Below are 15,987 nucleotides of genomic sequence, written 5' to 3' on the forward strand. Positions count from 1 at the left end.
CATAACTTCCGGTGTGTGTACGTGCGGCGGCCATATTGGACTTCCGTTGTTCAAGGGTATCTGGAGACGCCAGAGGAGACAACATGTACCGGTTCGCCAAAGCAGCAGTGAACATCAGCGGTAAGGACGAAGTTTAATAACAGTTTGAGTTCGTCTGGAAGTCTTTAGACGCGGCGGCGGTTCGATGTCAGCCGGATGAAAGTGTTAAAGTCGGCTTGTTTCAGTGCCCGCGGTCGGCGTGCTGTTAGCCGGCTAGCATTAGCATCTCCAAGACGCGTCGGAAACGTCCTTAAAGTCTGAATTGTTGGTTATTTAAATGTCCTGAAGAGATTCCTGACAGTTAAACAAGTGAATGCGTGTGAAGTAGACTTTATAACGTGCTATATATTTTTATCTCGATTTTCCTTGTCAGACTGCACTAGTTGTTCTCTAGTTGCACGAGCTGCTTCTGTATGTTGCTGTAGTGAAAACATTTCCCCTCAGGGATTAATAAAGTAAATACTCTACATACCTACCTATACCTACCTACCTATACCTACCTACCTACCTACCTCTACCTACCTATACCTACCTACCTACCTACCTACCTACCTACCTACCTACCTATACCTACCTACCTACCTATACCTACCTACCTACCTACCTATACCTACCTACCTACCTACCTCTACCTACCTACCTACCTACCTACCTATACCTACCTACCTACCTACCTCTACCTACCTACCTACCTACCTATACCTACCTACCTACCTATACCTACCTACCTACCTACCTCTACCTACCTACCTATACCTACCTACCTACCTACCTCTACCTACCTACCTACCTACCTATACATACCTACCTACCTACCTACACATACCTACCTACCTACCTACCTACCTATACATACCTACCTACCTCTACCTACCTACCTATACCTACCTACCTACCTACCTACCTACCTACCTACCTACCTATACATACCTACCTACCTACCTACCTACCTATACATACCTACCTACCTACCTACCTACCTACCTACCTCTACCTACCTATACCTACCTACCTATACATACCTACCTACCTACCTACCTACCTACCTACCTCTACCTACCTACCTACCTACCTCTACCTACCTACCTACCTCTACCTACCTACCTACCTACCTATACCTACCTACCTACCTAAAAACAACGACATCAGATAACGAATATAAACAGTTTGCCTCCCAACAACCTCAAACTTTAACTGAAGGAAGATTTGATCATAATCCAGATAAATGTTTGGCTGCCATCACAGATTCAGTGTTAGAGGTCATTTAAGGACATTAACACTTTAATTCATCTGGATGTCATTGTTCACTTTGTGCAGGACTTTATCACACTTTGTACTAATAAAATCTCTTCAAACACAACTAATTATTACTTTAGATTAATGGATAAATGTTTCTAATGTCCCACAGACATCTCAGCTGTCGTCTTCTGTCTAAAACTACAGATATTTTCATAAAAAGCTGGAAACTGCAAATCTTTGGCTTCTTTTGCAGAGAAAAATAATTTTAGAAAGAGTTAATCGGTTATCAAAATAGCTTCAGGCTCTTAATTTTATTTTGATTTTATTAAGTCAGTTAAGATCCCAAAATGTAAAGTATATTGTTATTAAAGACAGAGGCCATAAACTGCTCTTTTAAAACCATTAATTTGCACATTTAATAACGTTTCATGGAAAGGTGACGTGTTCATGAATCATTCTGTCAGACGATCGATGAATTGATTAATGCACAAATGATTTCATCTCTACAGTCAAATAAAACTGACCGTCGTCATCAGAAAAGTCGGCGGAATTTAATTCGGCTCTTTTATTTCCTTTCATTTCATTACTGCTTCCTGATTCGTGCTCATTTTCTATTTGTGACTATTTTCAGTTTCATATTAGAATAAAGCTTTGGCGTGTTTGTTCAGTCATCGCCATGACGACCGTCCTCTGTCTACAGGCCGGGCCGTGCGCCAGGTGAGACACGGATCCACCGTCCGCGATGACTTCCACTCCAAGTACGGCACGGGTATGATGGTCGGAGGAGTCGGCTTCTGCGTGGCCGTGTGGGCGTTCGTAAGTCACATATCGGTGTCACGGATCAAACTGTGATCACGGCGGGGAGGAACGAACGCTGCACGTCTGAGGACGAAGAATTAGTCCCAGAAAAACATTTTATTTATGTGAGGCTCCGAAAAAGTCGCGTAAGCGTTAAGAAAAGTTTCAGGAAGGAAACGAAACAGAACAAAACTCAAGAGCTGAGAGATTTTATAAATTACTTCGAGAAAGATTTTGTCACTAGCCGAGTTTTCACTTTTAGGAAGGAGACCTTTTCAGAATAAAAGTCAGAAATACTATATTAATCCCCAGAGAAATGTTAACGCTCACTCACGTCTGCACCAGGATAGAAAAAGAACAGAAAACAAGATATTCAATAACGATAAATAATAAATACAACGAGCGACTCTGTTTCTGTAGTCAGACATAAAATGTCCAAATCTATAAGAAAGTTTCAGTCTATCCGTTTTCTAAAATGTTGAGCATCGTGTTCGCTGCCTCAGAAAAGAAAGAAAGCCCGACCTGTTCTGTCCTCACAACGATCGAGTCCTTATTTAAAGCTCAAACAATTCACTGCAACAAAATTCAAACACAAATCACAACCGAACAATAATTCAAACGCTGACAACAAAACCTGCTGAGTCACTGTTTAACCGCATGCAGCTGTTTTAATAAAGTAAATACCTACCTTTAATTACCAATAAAGTCATTTTATTGCAGCAAAACAAACATACAGTAAATATATTACACTTGCTATAGATAGTTTTATACTTTATTCATCCCAGCAGCTAAAAAAAACTATAAATAGTTGATTAAAACATAAATGTATAAACGCAGCCTATTTTTTGTTTTATCAATAAAACCAAACAGTCAGGGAGAAACTAGGAACTGCAGCAGTGACGTGTTCCTCCACCTCTGATCTACGACCAACAGGGGGCGCTGCTGTACGCACACCTCATCTTCAGTTTCTGGTCTCAAAACGCCTATCCTTCCTCCTCCTTATCCTCTTCCTCCTCTTCTTCCTCCTCCTTGTCCTCTCTCTCAAACACACACAGCGTCTTTAGTGCGAAACTGTTTTTAATTTCCTTTCCGTTAAATGAATCTTGACTTCCTGGGTGAACCTGTCTGACCCGGCGATCACCTGACCGTCCCTGAAACCGTCTCCCGTGTCTGCAGGTGCTGTTTCAGTCTGACATCACCTGGAACCTGTCACCCGTCGGGAAGGTGATGCCCAAACCGTGGAGGGAGGCCGAGGAGTGACGGACGACGGTCCCGCTGACCAACCTCCCGATTGTACAGATGAAGAACGAATATCTGCGCGTTCGGACGTGTTTATTCCAACATGTTACTGTGTCCCATTAAATTAACTTGTGATTCTACCGGCTGCGTCTGTTTGGAGTCTGAGAGGGAAAATCACTGCAGATCACAAAAAAGAAATTTAGATATTACAGAATAAATAAAGATAAATAAACTACAGACCTGTCTGTTTTCCTGCTGCGAGTCGGAGGTTGAAGGAATATTCAGATCTTATAAATAGAGCAATAAATTGATTAAATGAGAGAAATTTGAGGGATCACAAGATAAGAAAATAAAAGTTCAAATGTCCAGTTTTTTTCTTGTTTTTCTGGAACATACCGGATCATTTTACCTTGTTGGAACGGTCTGCAAAGTTTTAAAGGGAAATGTCTCGTTTATTGAACTTTTATCAACTGAAAGAGGACAAACGGTCTGAACTCTGTTTTATTAGGAGTCAACAGCCAACAACTTCAGGAATCGCCTGTTTAACCACTACAGATGTATTTTTTTTTTTATAATTTAAAAAGTAAAAAGTACAACATTGTACTCCTTAATGTAGTAACATACAACTATAAAATAGTATGATAGAGTACTGAGGCTTTACATGCTGCATTTTATTTATTTGGTAATAATGCAGCATATTCTAGAAAGTAAATGTGAACTCTTAAATTTAAGAAACTAAAGCTGTTCAAATGTAAACTTACTGGAGTAAAAACTGCTTCAATAATACAGTTAAATCTCAGAATAAAGTCAAATGAAGAATAAAGACAAAACAGAAACAAGTAGAGTTCGTGAAAAGTGACGGTTGCTGTCACGTGAGTGAATGAATGAAGTTCCGCTGCTGACGTCATCGGAGAGGAACGCAACAACCTCGTCCAATCAGATTGGCCTGCATCAACCAATCAGCGGCTGCGGGTGTGCTCTGCCCCGCCCCCTCCTCCCGTTGACGTTCCTCGCGCTGAGCTAAAGTCACCGCCGTCATTCGGAGCTGAATCCGGAAGAAGCGGAGGAGAACCAGCCAGGAGCGGAAGAACCAGCCAGGACGGAGCGGAAGAACCAGCGAAGCTCAGCAGCATGTCTCTGTCTAACAAACTCACCCTGGACAAGGTGGACGTGAAGGGGAAGCGGGTCGTTATGAGGTGAGCGGTTGTTGGCGCCTAGCTGTTAGCTGTTAGCTGTTAGCTACTGACCGAGCCGCCGCGGCTAATCAGAAACGGGATTATTTGACGTTAACGAGCTCCCTGACATCTGTTAAATGTCCCGTGTGTCCTCCATGAACGACTCCGTTATAACACTGTTCATGTGGAGACACCGAAGGAGGCGGCCCGGACCTCCGGGCAGAAGGACAGGAACTCACGTTTTCCGTTATCGGTACGTGCGCGTGAGGAGACGCTGCATGGATGCAACCGAGCTGCAACCTGCAACCGAGCTGCATCTGCAGATTAAAGTAACACCAGCAATAATACGGGTTGACATGTCCTAATAACACTAATGTTACACACTGCACCTGCTCAGGAAACGTACAGGTGGTATTTTATTCATTAATACTTCTGTTTCGTAACCAGGAAATACATAAAAACCTTTTAAAGTGGTCATAAATGTCTCGTTTATCTGTCTGGAAACACCTCGGATAGATGATTTTATGTATTTGTTAAGATCTTTCTGTGAAAACATCCTCATCTTCCTCATGAGGAAGACCAAAAGTGTAAACCTCCTGAATATTTAATTTAAAATGATATAAAACAGAGAAGATGGAATATTTCTATGGACAGAAATATAAGTACCAGTGAGATTTTGGATCAATAATGTGAAATTAAAGACTCCAGAACTAAGAAGTCTGTCAGGTTCAGAAAATGACTTCACTTTACTGTGACGCAGCCTTCAAAACCAGGAAAAGACAATATTATTGTCATATCATGATATTACGATATCCAAAATGTTAAAATATTGATTGCATCTTTTAGGATTTTCCAGGTTTCTAAAGTGATGGGTTGTTATTTCCCCATAAAACTCTTTAATTTTCACATCATTTTGGACTAATATCATGACAATATTTAAATAAAAATGACCTGATAAATCTTATCACGCCTCGGTGTTATAACAGGAGGGAGAACCCCGGAGTCATTTCAGGATATTAGACTTGAGCAGCTGGTTCGGTGCTTTGCTCAAAGGCAGGGCAGTCCGCACAGGTTTTAATCCCTTCCTGTGAAATCTCTTTATCTGGAAGGACATCCTGCTTTAATTCACCTTTAAAGGACAAGTCGAACTTAATTCACAGTCGTCCTTCAGCAGGTCAAAATCCCGACTCATCAATATTCGCACAATAAATCAGAAAAAAACTCTAAATACGAACTAATATAACAATAGTAACAATACTCCATCTAAACATAATCTTTAACTACTGGGAGGTAGAAATTAACTTGTTTGGTGTTATTTCTTCTGGATATTTATACTGACGGTGATCACGGAGGTGCGTTTGAATCTGCCACCCTGTGAGGAAATGTCATGGGGTCGTATTGGTGATGCAACAGCGGGCGGTACAGGTCAAAGTTCACCCCTCAACCGGCGCTGCTCAGTGATAAAGGGTCAAACTCCACCTCATGGACTCACAGTGTGCTGCACCGACGCACATCTGATGGTGGTGATCTTCGGGCCCTCAGGCAGCACTGCATTAAAAACACACTATTCTGGAGTGGAAATCACTGCATGGGCTCAGGAACACTTGTGAAAACGATCGTCTGTGAACACAGTTCATCGCTGCGTCCACAAATGATGTTAAAACTCTCCAAAGAAGAAACCAGATAGAAACATGATCCAGAAACACCGCCGCCTTCTCTGGACCGAGATCATTGAAGATGGACTGAGGTGAAGTGGACAACTGTCCTGAGGTCTGATGGATCACAATCTGAGATTCTGTTTGGAAATCATGGACGCTGCATCCTCCAGGTTAAAGAGGAGAGGGACCATCCAGCTTGTTATCAGCTCAGTTCTAAAGCCAGCACCTGTGAACGTCGTGTTCTTCGTTCGTTGTTCTTTGTGGTCTGAATTACGTCACAGGGATGAGTTTCATCATGCAGGCTGCACTTTGCACTGCTGTAATTTCTCCTCCTTTTTATTGTGAAGTGCCGCTAATCAAAACAAAGTCAATACGTGTAGTAATCTGCTTTTTCACCATTAATTATCAGCCTTAAAGCAGATTGTGTTTGTCCTGTAAAAAAAACAAAAAACTGCTAACTCGTCTGTCTGCTCTCTGAGAGTCCAGAGTATCATCAGAGATAAACTCAGAGAGCAACAGGTGGACCGGCTCTGATCTGGACCGCACCGCAGTGGAAACCTATTGTGGCTGCTGAGCCTCTGAACTGCTGACTGTTGGGTTTCAGGCTCAGCAGACGATCTCTGTTATAATGACTGCGGGTGTGCAGGCCGATCATGTGTCAGGAGGAGGAGGAGGAGGAAGGTTGTTATGTAACTGACTGTTGTACCAGGGATGCAGCATGTTCACATGAGCTGCAGCAGCAGAGAAACTCAGGGTGTTAATGCAGCTGTCAGCCACTAGGGGCTGTCTCCAAAAAACCTCCAGCTCCAATAGACTCTTACTAGTCGCTTAATAGTCGTTTTCAGATGCTGTTTTCTAAAACCTTAACCTCAGAGGCAAAAAATTAAACTGCAGTTCCTCGATTGTCCACCAGGGGCTCCAGCAGCGAATCACAGACCTCCACATTTAAACTTCCCTGCTGAAATAAACACATTTACAACCTGGTACAAAAAAAAAACGGTTTAGGTCTCTAGCTAATTTCCCGTTCACGACAACTGTACGAGTTTTTTATGAACTCGATGTTTAAATTGGATTCAATTCTGCAGAATTAAGGGGGCGGGGTGTGGGTGATGTCCAAGTTGGCGATCTGCCTTCAGGCTTCAACTTGCCAGCTTTAGCTCCACCCACATACCACCTCTTTGTACATTTAAGTACAAAGGAGATGGTGGAGACCAAAAATGGAGCTAAAAGAAAAAATATTTCAGCTACTTTTTACATTTGGTTTATCAGAATATGAGCTTTTTGGGGGGGAAACCAAAGCACATATTTTGATTATTGTAATGCAAATGAGAACAAATATTAGAACTGATAGATTCCACAAGTTCCCTCAAACTGAGTCTTTAATACTAAGAAACCGGACATGTTTCACCATCAGACTCCAAGTCACGACAAACTTCTTCTCTTTCAGAGTCGACTTCAACGTTCCCATGAAGGACAAGCAGATCACCAACAACCAGAGGTGAAGCTCTTCTCATTGTCAACATCAAACTTCTTAATTGTGGCGGTCAAAGTCTTTTTGTTGACGTCTTCGTGGCGTTAAAGAACGCTGAGTGGACGTTTTCTCTGAACTCTTTGTGCTCTTTGGTTTCCAGGATCAAAGCGGCCGTTCCCACCATCCAACACTGCCTGGACAACGGCGCCAAGTCCGTGGTGCTGATGAGCCACCTGGGCCGGCCCGACGGGAACTTCGTGCCCGAGAAATATTCCCTGCAGCCCGTCGCCGCTGAGCTCAAGACCCTTCTGGGGAGGTGAGTTTATTTCAACCATCTCAAAGAGGACTGAAGGGACAACGATTAAAGCAAAAATACAAATGAAACTTTGAAGCAAACTGATGTTAGAAACCTTTGATGACTTTAAAACCCGTCATAAATCCTCGTCTCTGGTCCTTTTGGGACTCTGCAGGGACGTGACCTTCCTGAAGGACTGCGTGGGGGCCGAGGTGGAAGCCGCCTGCGCCAACCCGGCCGCCGGCTCCGTCATCCTGCTGGAGAACCTCCGCTTCCACGTCGCCGAGGAGGGAAAAGGCAAAGACGCCTCCGGGAACAAGGTGAGTCTCCCGGCGTCGGTGGTACCGGAGAGGATCGGCCGCCGTGCCAAGTCCTCGTCTCTGTCAGGTAGAAGACTCAAAATATCACCAGGAAATATGTGAAGGAGGAACTGAGGATGTCTGGAGAATGAAGACAGCAGGTGGCGCTGGTGCTCCCCAATACGTTGCCGTTAAATCCTCGAAGAAAAAGAAGTTTGGATTCATAAAATTGACTTCTTTTTTTTTTACATGACTCAGCAGAACTGTTGGTAGCCCAGTCTGTCAATCATCCATTAGCATAGTTTACGATGCGTAGACGGGTCGCTCCGGTAGATTTGTCGAACAATTCCCGCATTTCTAATTAATTAATTAATTAATTTGTTTTAATCTGTCCAAGAGAAGGTAGGTAGGTAGGTAGGTAGGTAGGTAGGTAGGTAGTTACTTTATTAATCCCCGAGGGGAAATTTTTTCGCTACAGCAGCATACAGGAAGCAATAAGATAATAATAGAATAATAGAAAAGCAATAAAATAGCAGTATAAAATATAAAATGTACAGTATATATCTATATATATTATATACAAACAACCAAGAAACACAGTCAACAGTGTTATTGTTGTGTGATGGACGCGATCATTCAATCAACGAGTGGACGATCTCCTCTCGCTCCCTCCACCTGCGTCTGCTCCGCCCCCTGTCAGTGCAGCAGAGGTTGTGGCTCCGCCCATAGTCAGACACACAGAGATCAGAGGACACAAACACAGCAGAAACTATCACGCTGAGATGGAAACAAACGGCTGCTCAGAAATGAGCTCAATAACAATAAATACAATATTTTCAACTGGACTGCAACAGAGGGGGCGGAGCTATAAAGAGAGATCAAAGATGCACGTAACTTCAAGTTGAAAGCCAGTTTCTCAGGTTTATACTTGACTTGAAACACTGGATTTTATTAATTAAATCCAATATTAGAACGATTTATTTGGCCACACGAGAGGTTTTTAGGGAACATCTGTGTAATCGTAGATACAGAAAGTGTTTCCTGTTGGGCTGCATCGTTCTGGATAAAATGAGTCATGATTTAGTTTCTCAGGTCACCTGCAGGAGGACGCAGCTGCAGCGTCCTGCAGTGTCTCCTGAAACTGCTGCGTCACCGTCTGATGATGTCACGATGCAGACCGCAGCGCTGCAGAGACTCGAGTTGGTTTTAATCTGTAAAATGCAGCGACTCCACGGTGCTCTTTAAACATGCAGCGTCTCAAATGAAGTCGAATCATCACATCCAGTCTGTCGAAGAAAGCTTTTATTCTGAAGGAGTTTATTTGCATTTCACATTTTAAGGCTCAGTTAAAAAAAAAAGAAGCCGGTCAAGAGAAGAGCAGAAATCTTCCTTTAATGAGGACAAGATGACGGCTGCAGACTCTCACGCTCAGACTTTGTGTGAAATGAATCTCGGTCCTGCAGTTTGACCTGCTGACATTTATTGTGAAGGTCAGCGGTCTTTTCCTGTCCTCGGAGGCCTGGCTGGTATGGCGGCCGGTTTCTACTGTAGAGCTTTTTATTTTTAGATCATCCTGCAGAGAGCTGGAAGACTCGTAGCTTTTACACACCGGTTCAGGTGTCTTCATTTGTAGTTTTAGTCGCGTGAAGGAGATGTGAGACGTCTGAAGACTCTCGTGACCTTTCTCTGACCTTCGGTCGCTCAGTCGTGACCTCTGACACTTAAAGTGCAGCAGAAACCTGATGAGCGGTGAACAAAAGGTGAAACTTTGTCCACACTGACAGACGGGTGATGGAGGGTGGTGGGCGTCGGCCTCGGCGGTCGGAGACCAATCACCACGTCAGCGGCACATTTGTTTTTTCTTTTTTTAAACTTTATTTAACCAGAAAAAAGGACCGGAAAGAAATCTCTGTTTTAAGAGTTCTGGTCCAAACAGGAAGTGGCACAAACCAAGAAAAAGTAAAAGTCTTTGAGGAAAATATCATCGAGATGTACGTTTTCTATAACGACAACAAAACGCACAAAACATTTAACAAAAACAGACAAAACTCAACACGATAATAAAAAGATACCGAACGGGACTAAAGACACAATAATAAACATCCAATAATCAGACACAAAGAAATAAAGATCCAGACGGTCTGTCTGTGATGGCCCCGCCTTCTCCTAAAGTTAGTTGGGATAGGCTCCGCCCCCTGTGTGAACAAGTCTGATTTTCACAATAAAAGAATTTAAAAAAAAACTGTTTTAGACTGCAGCCGATGATGAAGGTCTCTCTTCCTCTTCCTCAGACGAAGGCCTCCCAGGACCAGATCGACTCCTTCAGGGCATCTCTGTCCAAACTGGGAGACGTTTACGTCAACGACGCCTTCGGCACAGCTCACCGAGCCCACAGGTGAGGAAGAGGAGGGTGGACTGTGAGGGATCAGTCTTTATACATTAATACATCCTGTTTCAATGGTTACTAACTCCTCCTCCTCCCAGCTCCATGGTGGGAGTCAACCTTCCTCAGAAGGCCGCTGGTTTCCTGATGAAGAAGGAGCTCGACTACTTTGCCATGGCGCTGGAGAAACCTCAGCCGCCCTTCCTCGCCATCCTCGGAGGGTGAGTTCATCTTCATCTTCATCCTCGGACCGAGACGTTCAGGTGCCGCTGCAGCCAATCAGCTGCTTCCAGGAAACATCCACCTTTAACTGTAATGATCAGGGAGGTCAAAGTTCACCAGGGGAAGTACCTGTTTTCATGTTTCCTGTGAAGACTTTAACTGCAGTTAAACACCAACAGAATAATCAGCTGTTTGTTGTTTCAGAGAAACAAAGAAATAAAAATCCAGATTAATCAAAGATCAGCAAAAAAAAAACTGAGCTGCAGATTAACCAGTTAATTAAACGGAGTAAAACTCCTGCAGGTTTTTGTTTTACTGCTTATTTTATGATTAACTGAATATGTTTGAGTTTGGGGACAAAACAAGCTTCACTTTCATATTTTTCTGTTTACTGACATTAAAAATACATTTTTATGATTATTTTTTTTTATTTTATTTTTTTTACCAAATAATCAAGAAATGAAAATAATTGTCTGCAAAAGACTTAATGATAGAAATGACTTATTGAAATACAGAATCTGTCATATTTTGTTGCATAACTGAGTTAAACAGAGCTGCAGATTAATCAGTTCAACAGTTCATTGTCATTTTATGAAGCAATTGTTCATAAAAACTAAATATCTTTTGAGTTTTGAAACAAAACAAACATCACCTTACTTTTTTCAGTCATTTTTTCTGTTTGTTGACATTTAAAATACAATTTTCTAACATTTTATTCACCAAACAATCAATAAATCAAGAAAATAACCAGAAGATTAATGGAGAATGAAAATAATTGTTATTTGAAGCCTTAAAGTGGAAGAAAAGTTTTATTTTATGACGTGTTAAAACGTCAGAAACCAAAACATCCCGTTTTAATTGGATGTTTGAACTTCGGTTGTTTCTTCCGTGTTAGAACTCGTCCGTGTTTCTCTCCACACGCGTGTTTGTTTGTTCTCTGACGTGTTCGTCCTCTTCGTCGCTGTTTCAGAGCGAAGGTGAAAGATAAGATTCAGCTGATCAACAACATGCTGGACAAAGTTAACGAGATGATCATCGGCGGCGGGATGGCCTTCACCTTCCACAAAGTCGTCAACAACATGGAGGTGAGGGGGGGGGAGGGGGGGGACGACACCGACACGATATTAGAATCAATCACGATATCTCAGCTTTAATCAACACTTTATGAACATTATTTATTTTTCATTAACTCGTCGCTCTTTTTTTGTTGGTTGAGACCAAAAAAAGAGCAAAAAGAGATTTGACATTTCACATCGAAACAAACGTGACTCTGAATCTGTTTTTTTCCAGGAAGTCGTGATCTTATGATCCCAGAAATTCACACAAATTCAGGAAATCTCAATAATATTCACAGCAGCTTGTAAATGTAACTGTCTTAACTCATCAGAGATGAATATAGTTTCATATTTTGGATCAGAAGAGCTTTTTGACATATTTAAGATATAAGAAGAGATAAACGAGTAGTTTGAATTTATTAAATATATTTCACGTTGACGCCACATTTTTCCTCTCAGACGGTGAAACAGTTTCCAGACTGAAGCTGAGAGTTTAAATCTCAAGTTGTTTGGTGTCCAAACACGCTGAAGCTGCTGCGTTTTCTTGGAGAATCACGTTCATAGCCTGAATTCAACCTCAACAATCAGACTTCTGAAAGCAGCTGATAGTTTTGGTTTTATTTACGCAGGTTGTGAAAGTTTTATTTGAACAGCTTCTCTTTGTGCTCCGATTTTTCAAACTTTGCAGGCAAGAAGCTTTTTTTTTTTTTTTTTTTTTGTCATAAAATGTCCCACAAACATGGTTCAGATATTTCCAGATTCTAGTTTATCTCTTCTACACAATTCTAAAGAGATATCTCCACTGGCAAGATTTTATGGTGAGATAAAAACAAAACGATTTCATAAGACCAAATAGTTTTTTTCTTTGATACAAAGGCAAATATACAAAATCTCTAATTGTTATCATATTTAATGATGACAGATTTGGATAGCTTCGACTGTTCTGAAAAAAACAAGATATAACGTGAATGTTTAGCTCCTATAATGACCAAGATATGAGATTTAACAGTGAAGGTAGTGAAATTACCCAGAAAAGACTTCTGACTACTGGAGGATCAATAACGTATCGATGGTCTCTGGTTGCCTTCAGGATCAATAACGTATCGATGGTCTCCTCAGATCGGGACCTCCCTGTACGACGAGGAGGGCGCCGGCATCGTCAAAGACCTGATGGCCAAAGCGGAGAAGAACGGCGTGAAGATCACGCTGCCCGTCGACTTCATCACCGCAGACAAGTTCGACGAGAACGCCACCACCGGCACGGCGACCGTCGCCGAGGGCATCCCGGCCGGCTGGATGGTGAGGAAGGGGAGGGGCTTAATTTGACGCTGACAGACGGGCACGCCGACATTTTTCAGTCTCGGTCTGCTTGTAGATTTATTCTCCGCGAGGTTTAAAACAACCTAAAACTCTCAATCCTCCTCCTCCTCTTCCTCTGCAGGGTCTGGACTGCGGACCAGAGAGCTCGAAGGCCTACGCCGACGCGGTGGGCAGGGCCAAGCAGATCGTGTGGAACGGGCCGGTTGGCGTGTTCGAGTGGGACAACTTCGCCAAAGGGACGAAGAACCTGATGGACAAAGTGGTGGAGGTGACCAAATCAGGCTGCATCACCATCATCGGTAAGAAAGACAAAGAGGGGGTGGAGGGGACGGGGAGGAGCCTGTTTTGTTTGTGTCTTAGAAGAGAAAATCTTCAACACGCCCACTTACGTCTCTTATTTTTAAAGTAGTGCTGAGAACCCTGTTGCCGTGGCGACGCAGTTCATGCGGTTTGTGTTCTCTGGGTTTCAAAAGACGCATCAACAGACAGGAAACTGAAACAAAGTGACAAAAGAGGGAAGAAGAAGAGCACAGACTGAATATAGCAGGGAGGGAAGGACCACGAGGGACAGGTGAAATTAGTCAGGGGCGGGGCCAACAATCATACAAAGGACAGGAAGTGAAAACAAGATGGACACCAGAGGGGAGTCATATTTCAAATCAGGCTGTTTCATGATAAAAGCCACGTTTTGTCAGTTTTAATTTGAAGCTGCAGGAAGTGTTTGTGCCATTTCCTCTTTGATTGATGACTTTGCTGAAATGAAGAGATTTAATAAGACGGAACAAGTAGACGGTGTCAATGGTTTTAAGTGTGTGTGTGTGTGTCCAGGTGGGGGCGACACCGCCACCTGCTGCGCCAAGTGGAACACAGAAGACAAAGTCAGCCACGTGAGCACAGGAGGCGGAGCCAGCCTGGAGCTGCTGGAGGGTGAGTGACAGATGAAACGGGTGGAGCGGGGCTGGCTGCGTTTCCACGACAACAACTGACCTCCTGTCTGTCTCTCTCTCTGTGTCCTCAGGTAAAGTCCTGCCAGGTGTGGACGCCCTGAGCAGCGCCTGAGCTCCATCAGCTGTCGTTTGTGTTTTTGCTCCGTCACTTTTGCAAAGCCTCCCGTTACTGCACCTGCTGAGTGTGTACACACAGTGTGTATATATAACTGTTAACATGGTGTGTGTTGGTAGATGTTACATTTCCTCCATTATTCTGTCTCCGACTGAGACGTCTCATCTGACCTGTTCGGGCCAATAAAACCGTCACTGTGGAAACGTCTGCTGTGACCGTGTCCTCATTTTAAAAACGCATCACAAATTTATGATTTTATAATCACGTCATGTGACACACTGAGCATCTTACCGGAGACGCATCACGTCATCTGAACCCTAAACGGAGTAATTATCTCTAAAACGTTCTCTGTTCTAAATTTAGTCAGTCGGACGCTAATTCACCTCGTTTTACCATTTTATTTTATTTTGTTATAATTTTACGATAAATATAATCTAAAAGCAAATTAAATCCAGTAGAGTTGATGGTTTGTAAAACTCCAATTCAGCATAATAACCTTCATACTTCAACAGTCACATTTAATCATTAAATTCATTATTTATAACATTTATATTGTTATTTTTGTCAACATTTATGACTTCTGTGAAGATTTTTTTTATATATAATTAGAACTGGGTCAACATTTGTTGTTGATTTTTAAAGCGGACATGAGGAGAAACAGCTGTTGACAGATTAATAAATATCTCATTAAATTTATATTGTGTTTTATAAACTTTATTAAATGTCATTATTTCCATATTTTAAGTGCATTTCTCTGATTTTATGTTATATAACTAAGTGTTTTAAATGCAGCAAACAGTTTATTTGAGTATATTTCGCAATGTGAGTAAGATGTTTTTTGTGTGTTTTCATACAAGAAAAATCTGTCTTCAGCAGCAGCTTCATAAAATTCCAGAAAACGCCTTCAAAAGATGAGAATTAAAATCAGATTTTATGAATTCAGATCTGCTGGAAAGTAAAATGCTGCTTTTGTGGCTTGTTTCAGTGATGATTTTTAGGATTAAAGTGAGACATCGCTGCTCAGTCATCATGTGAAGAAGTCGTTTAATTAATCTCCTCAATAATACTCAAAAGATCACAAGAAATTCTTCAGCATTTCAAGTCAAATTAAATGTTATCAAAGTTAATATTACAAGACTCGAATGTATATTAAAGTGGTTTATTTGCCACTAGATGGCAGCATTCACACATGATGGAAGAGCACGAACATTTAAACACGGATGAATTCATCTCATGAAACTGGGATTCAAAGCACAACTTTTACTTTGACAGGACAGGAAGCGCAGGAGCTGTTCAGGCAGGTAAATCTTTACTGTGATGTGTTCAGGTGTAGCCCCCATTTTCATTCACATAATCCGGCTCATCTGTTATTAACACAAAAAAAAGGAAGAGTTCAAGTTGAAAACTTTTTGTAACTTTGGATGAAAGCAGCTAAACTGCTGCAGATACACAGGTTGTTATTTATGAATCATTATCACTGAATCTGTTTTTCTGGAGGTGTGATCAGCACCTGTGTTCTTGGTTTTGTTTATTTTTTCCGCTGCTGTTGTGTTGAGGTTTTCTGAAATTGTCAGGGTTTAGATCGAGACTGTTTGGGTTTGGTGTTTAGCTTTTTGGGGGCTCATCTGTGTTTTTTGGGGGTTAGTCCGTGGTTGTCGAAGATTAGTCTGTGTTTTTTGGGGGTTAGTCCGTGGTTGTCGAAGATTAGTCTGTGTTTTTTGGGGGTTAGTCC

General features: G+C 42.1%; 3 protein-coding genes across 4 annotated transcripts in view; 2 read left to right on the forward strand and 1 right to left on the reverse strand.

The window, feature by feature from the left end:
* The first annotated feature begins 9 nt into the window (after nucleotides 1–9).
* Nucleotides 10–3,455, forward strand: cox7b (cytochrome c oxidase subunit 7B). The gene is made up of 3 exons (XM_069709682.1): nucleotides 10–120; nucleotides 1,979–2,094; nucleotides 3,253–3,455. The coding sequence occupies exons 1-3, from the start codon at nucleotides 84–86 to the stop codon at nucleotides 3,334–3,336; spliced, it is 237 nt and encodes a 78-aa protein (XP_069565783.1). The 5' UTR covers nucleotides 10–83; the 3' UTR covers nucleotides 3,337–3,455.
* Nucleotides 3,456–4,341: 886 nt separating this feature from the next.
* Nucleotides 4,342–14,458, forward strand: pgk1 (phosphoglycerate kinase 1). The gene is made up of 11 exons (XM_069709599.1): nucleotides 4,342–4,511; nucleotides 7,596–7,646; nucleotides 7,780–7,935; nucleotides 8,090–8,234; nucleotides 10,505–10,608; nucleotides 10,698–10,817; nucleotides 11,789–11,903; nucleotides 12,993–13,172; nucleotides 13,315–13,492; nucleotides 14,022–14,120; nucleotides 14,212–14,458. The coding sequence occupies exons 1-11, from the start codon at nucleotides 4,447–4,449 to the stop codon at nucleotides 14,250–14,252; spliced, it is 1,254 nt and encodes a 417-aa protein (XP_069565700.1). The 5' UTR covers nucleotides 4,342–4,446; the 3' UTR covers nucleotides 14,253–14,458.
* Nucleotides 14,459–15,282: 824 nt separating this feature from the next.
* LOC138627342 (uncharacterized) overlaps nucleotides 15,283–15,987 on the reverse strand; it is a 7,180-nt gene continuing 6,475 nt past the window's right edge. For both annotated transcript variants that reach the window (XM_069709610.1, XM_069709609.1), the window contains exon 12: nucleotides 15,283–15,619. In XM_069709610.1, coding sequence (XP_069565711.1) covers nucleotides 15,579–15,619 — 41 coding nt within the window. In that variant the 3' untranslated portion in view covers nucleotides 15,283–15,578. The remainder of the gene's footprint in view (nucleotides 15,620–15,987) is intronic.

This window comes from Brachyistius frenatus, unplaced genomic scaffold (assembly GCF_029030835.1).
Source record: "Brachyistius frenatus isolate BFR_SWC_R1_liver_20210118 unplaced genomic scaffold, ASM2903083v1 Contig_84, whole genome shotgun sequence".
Taxonomy (NCBI): domain Eukaryota; kingdom Metazoa; phylum Chordata; class Actinopteri; family Embiotocidae; genus Brachyistius; species Brachyistius frenatus.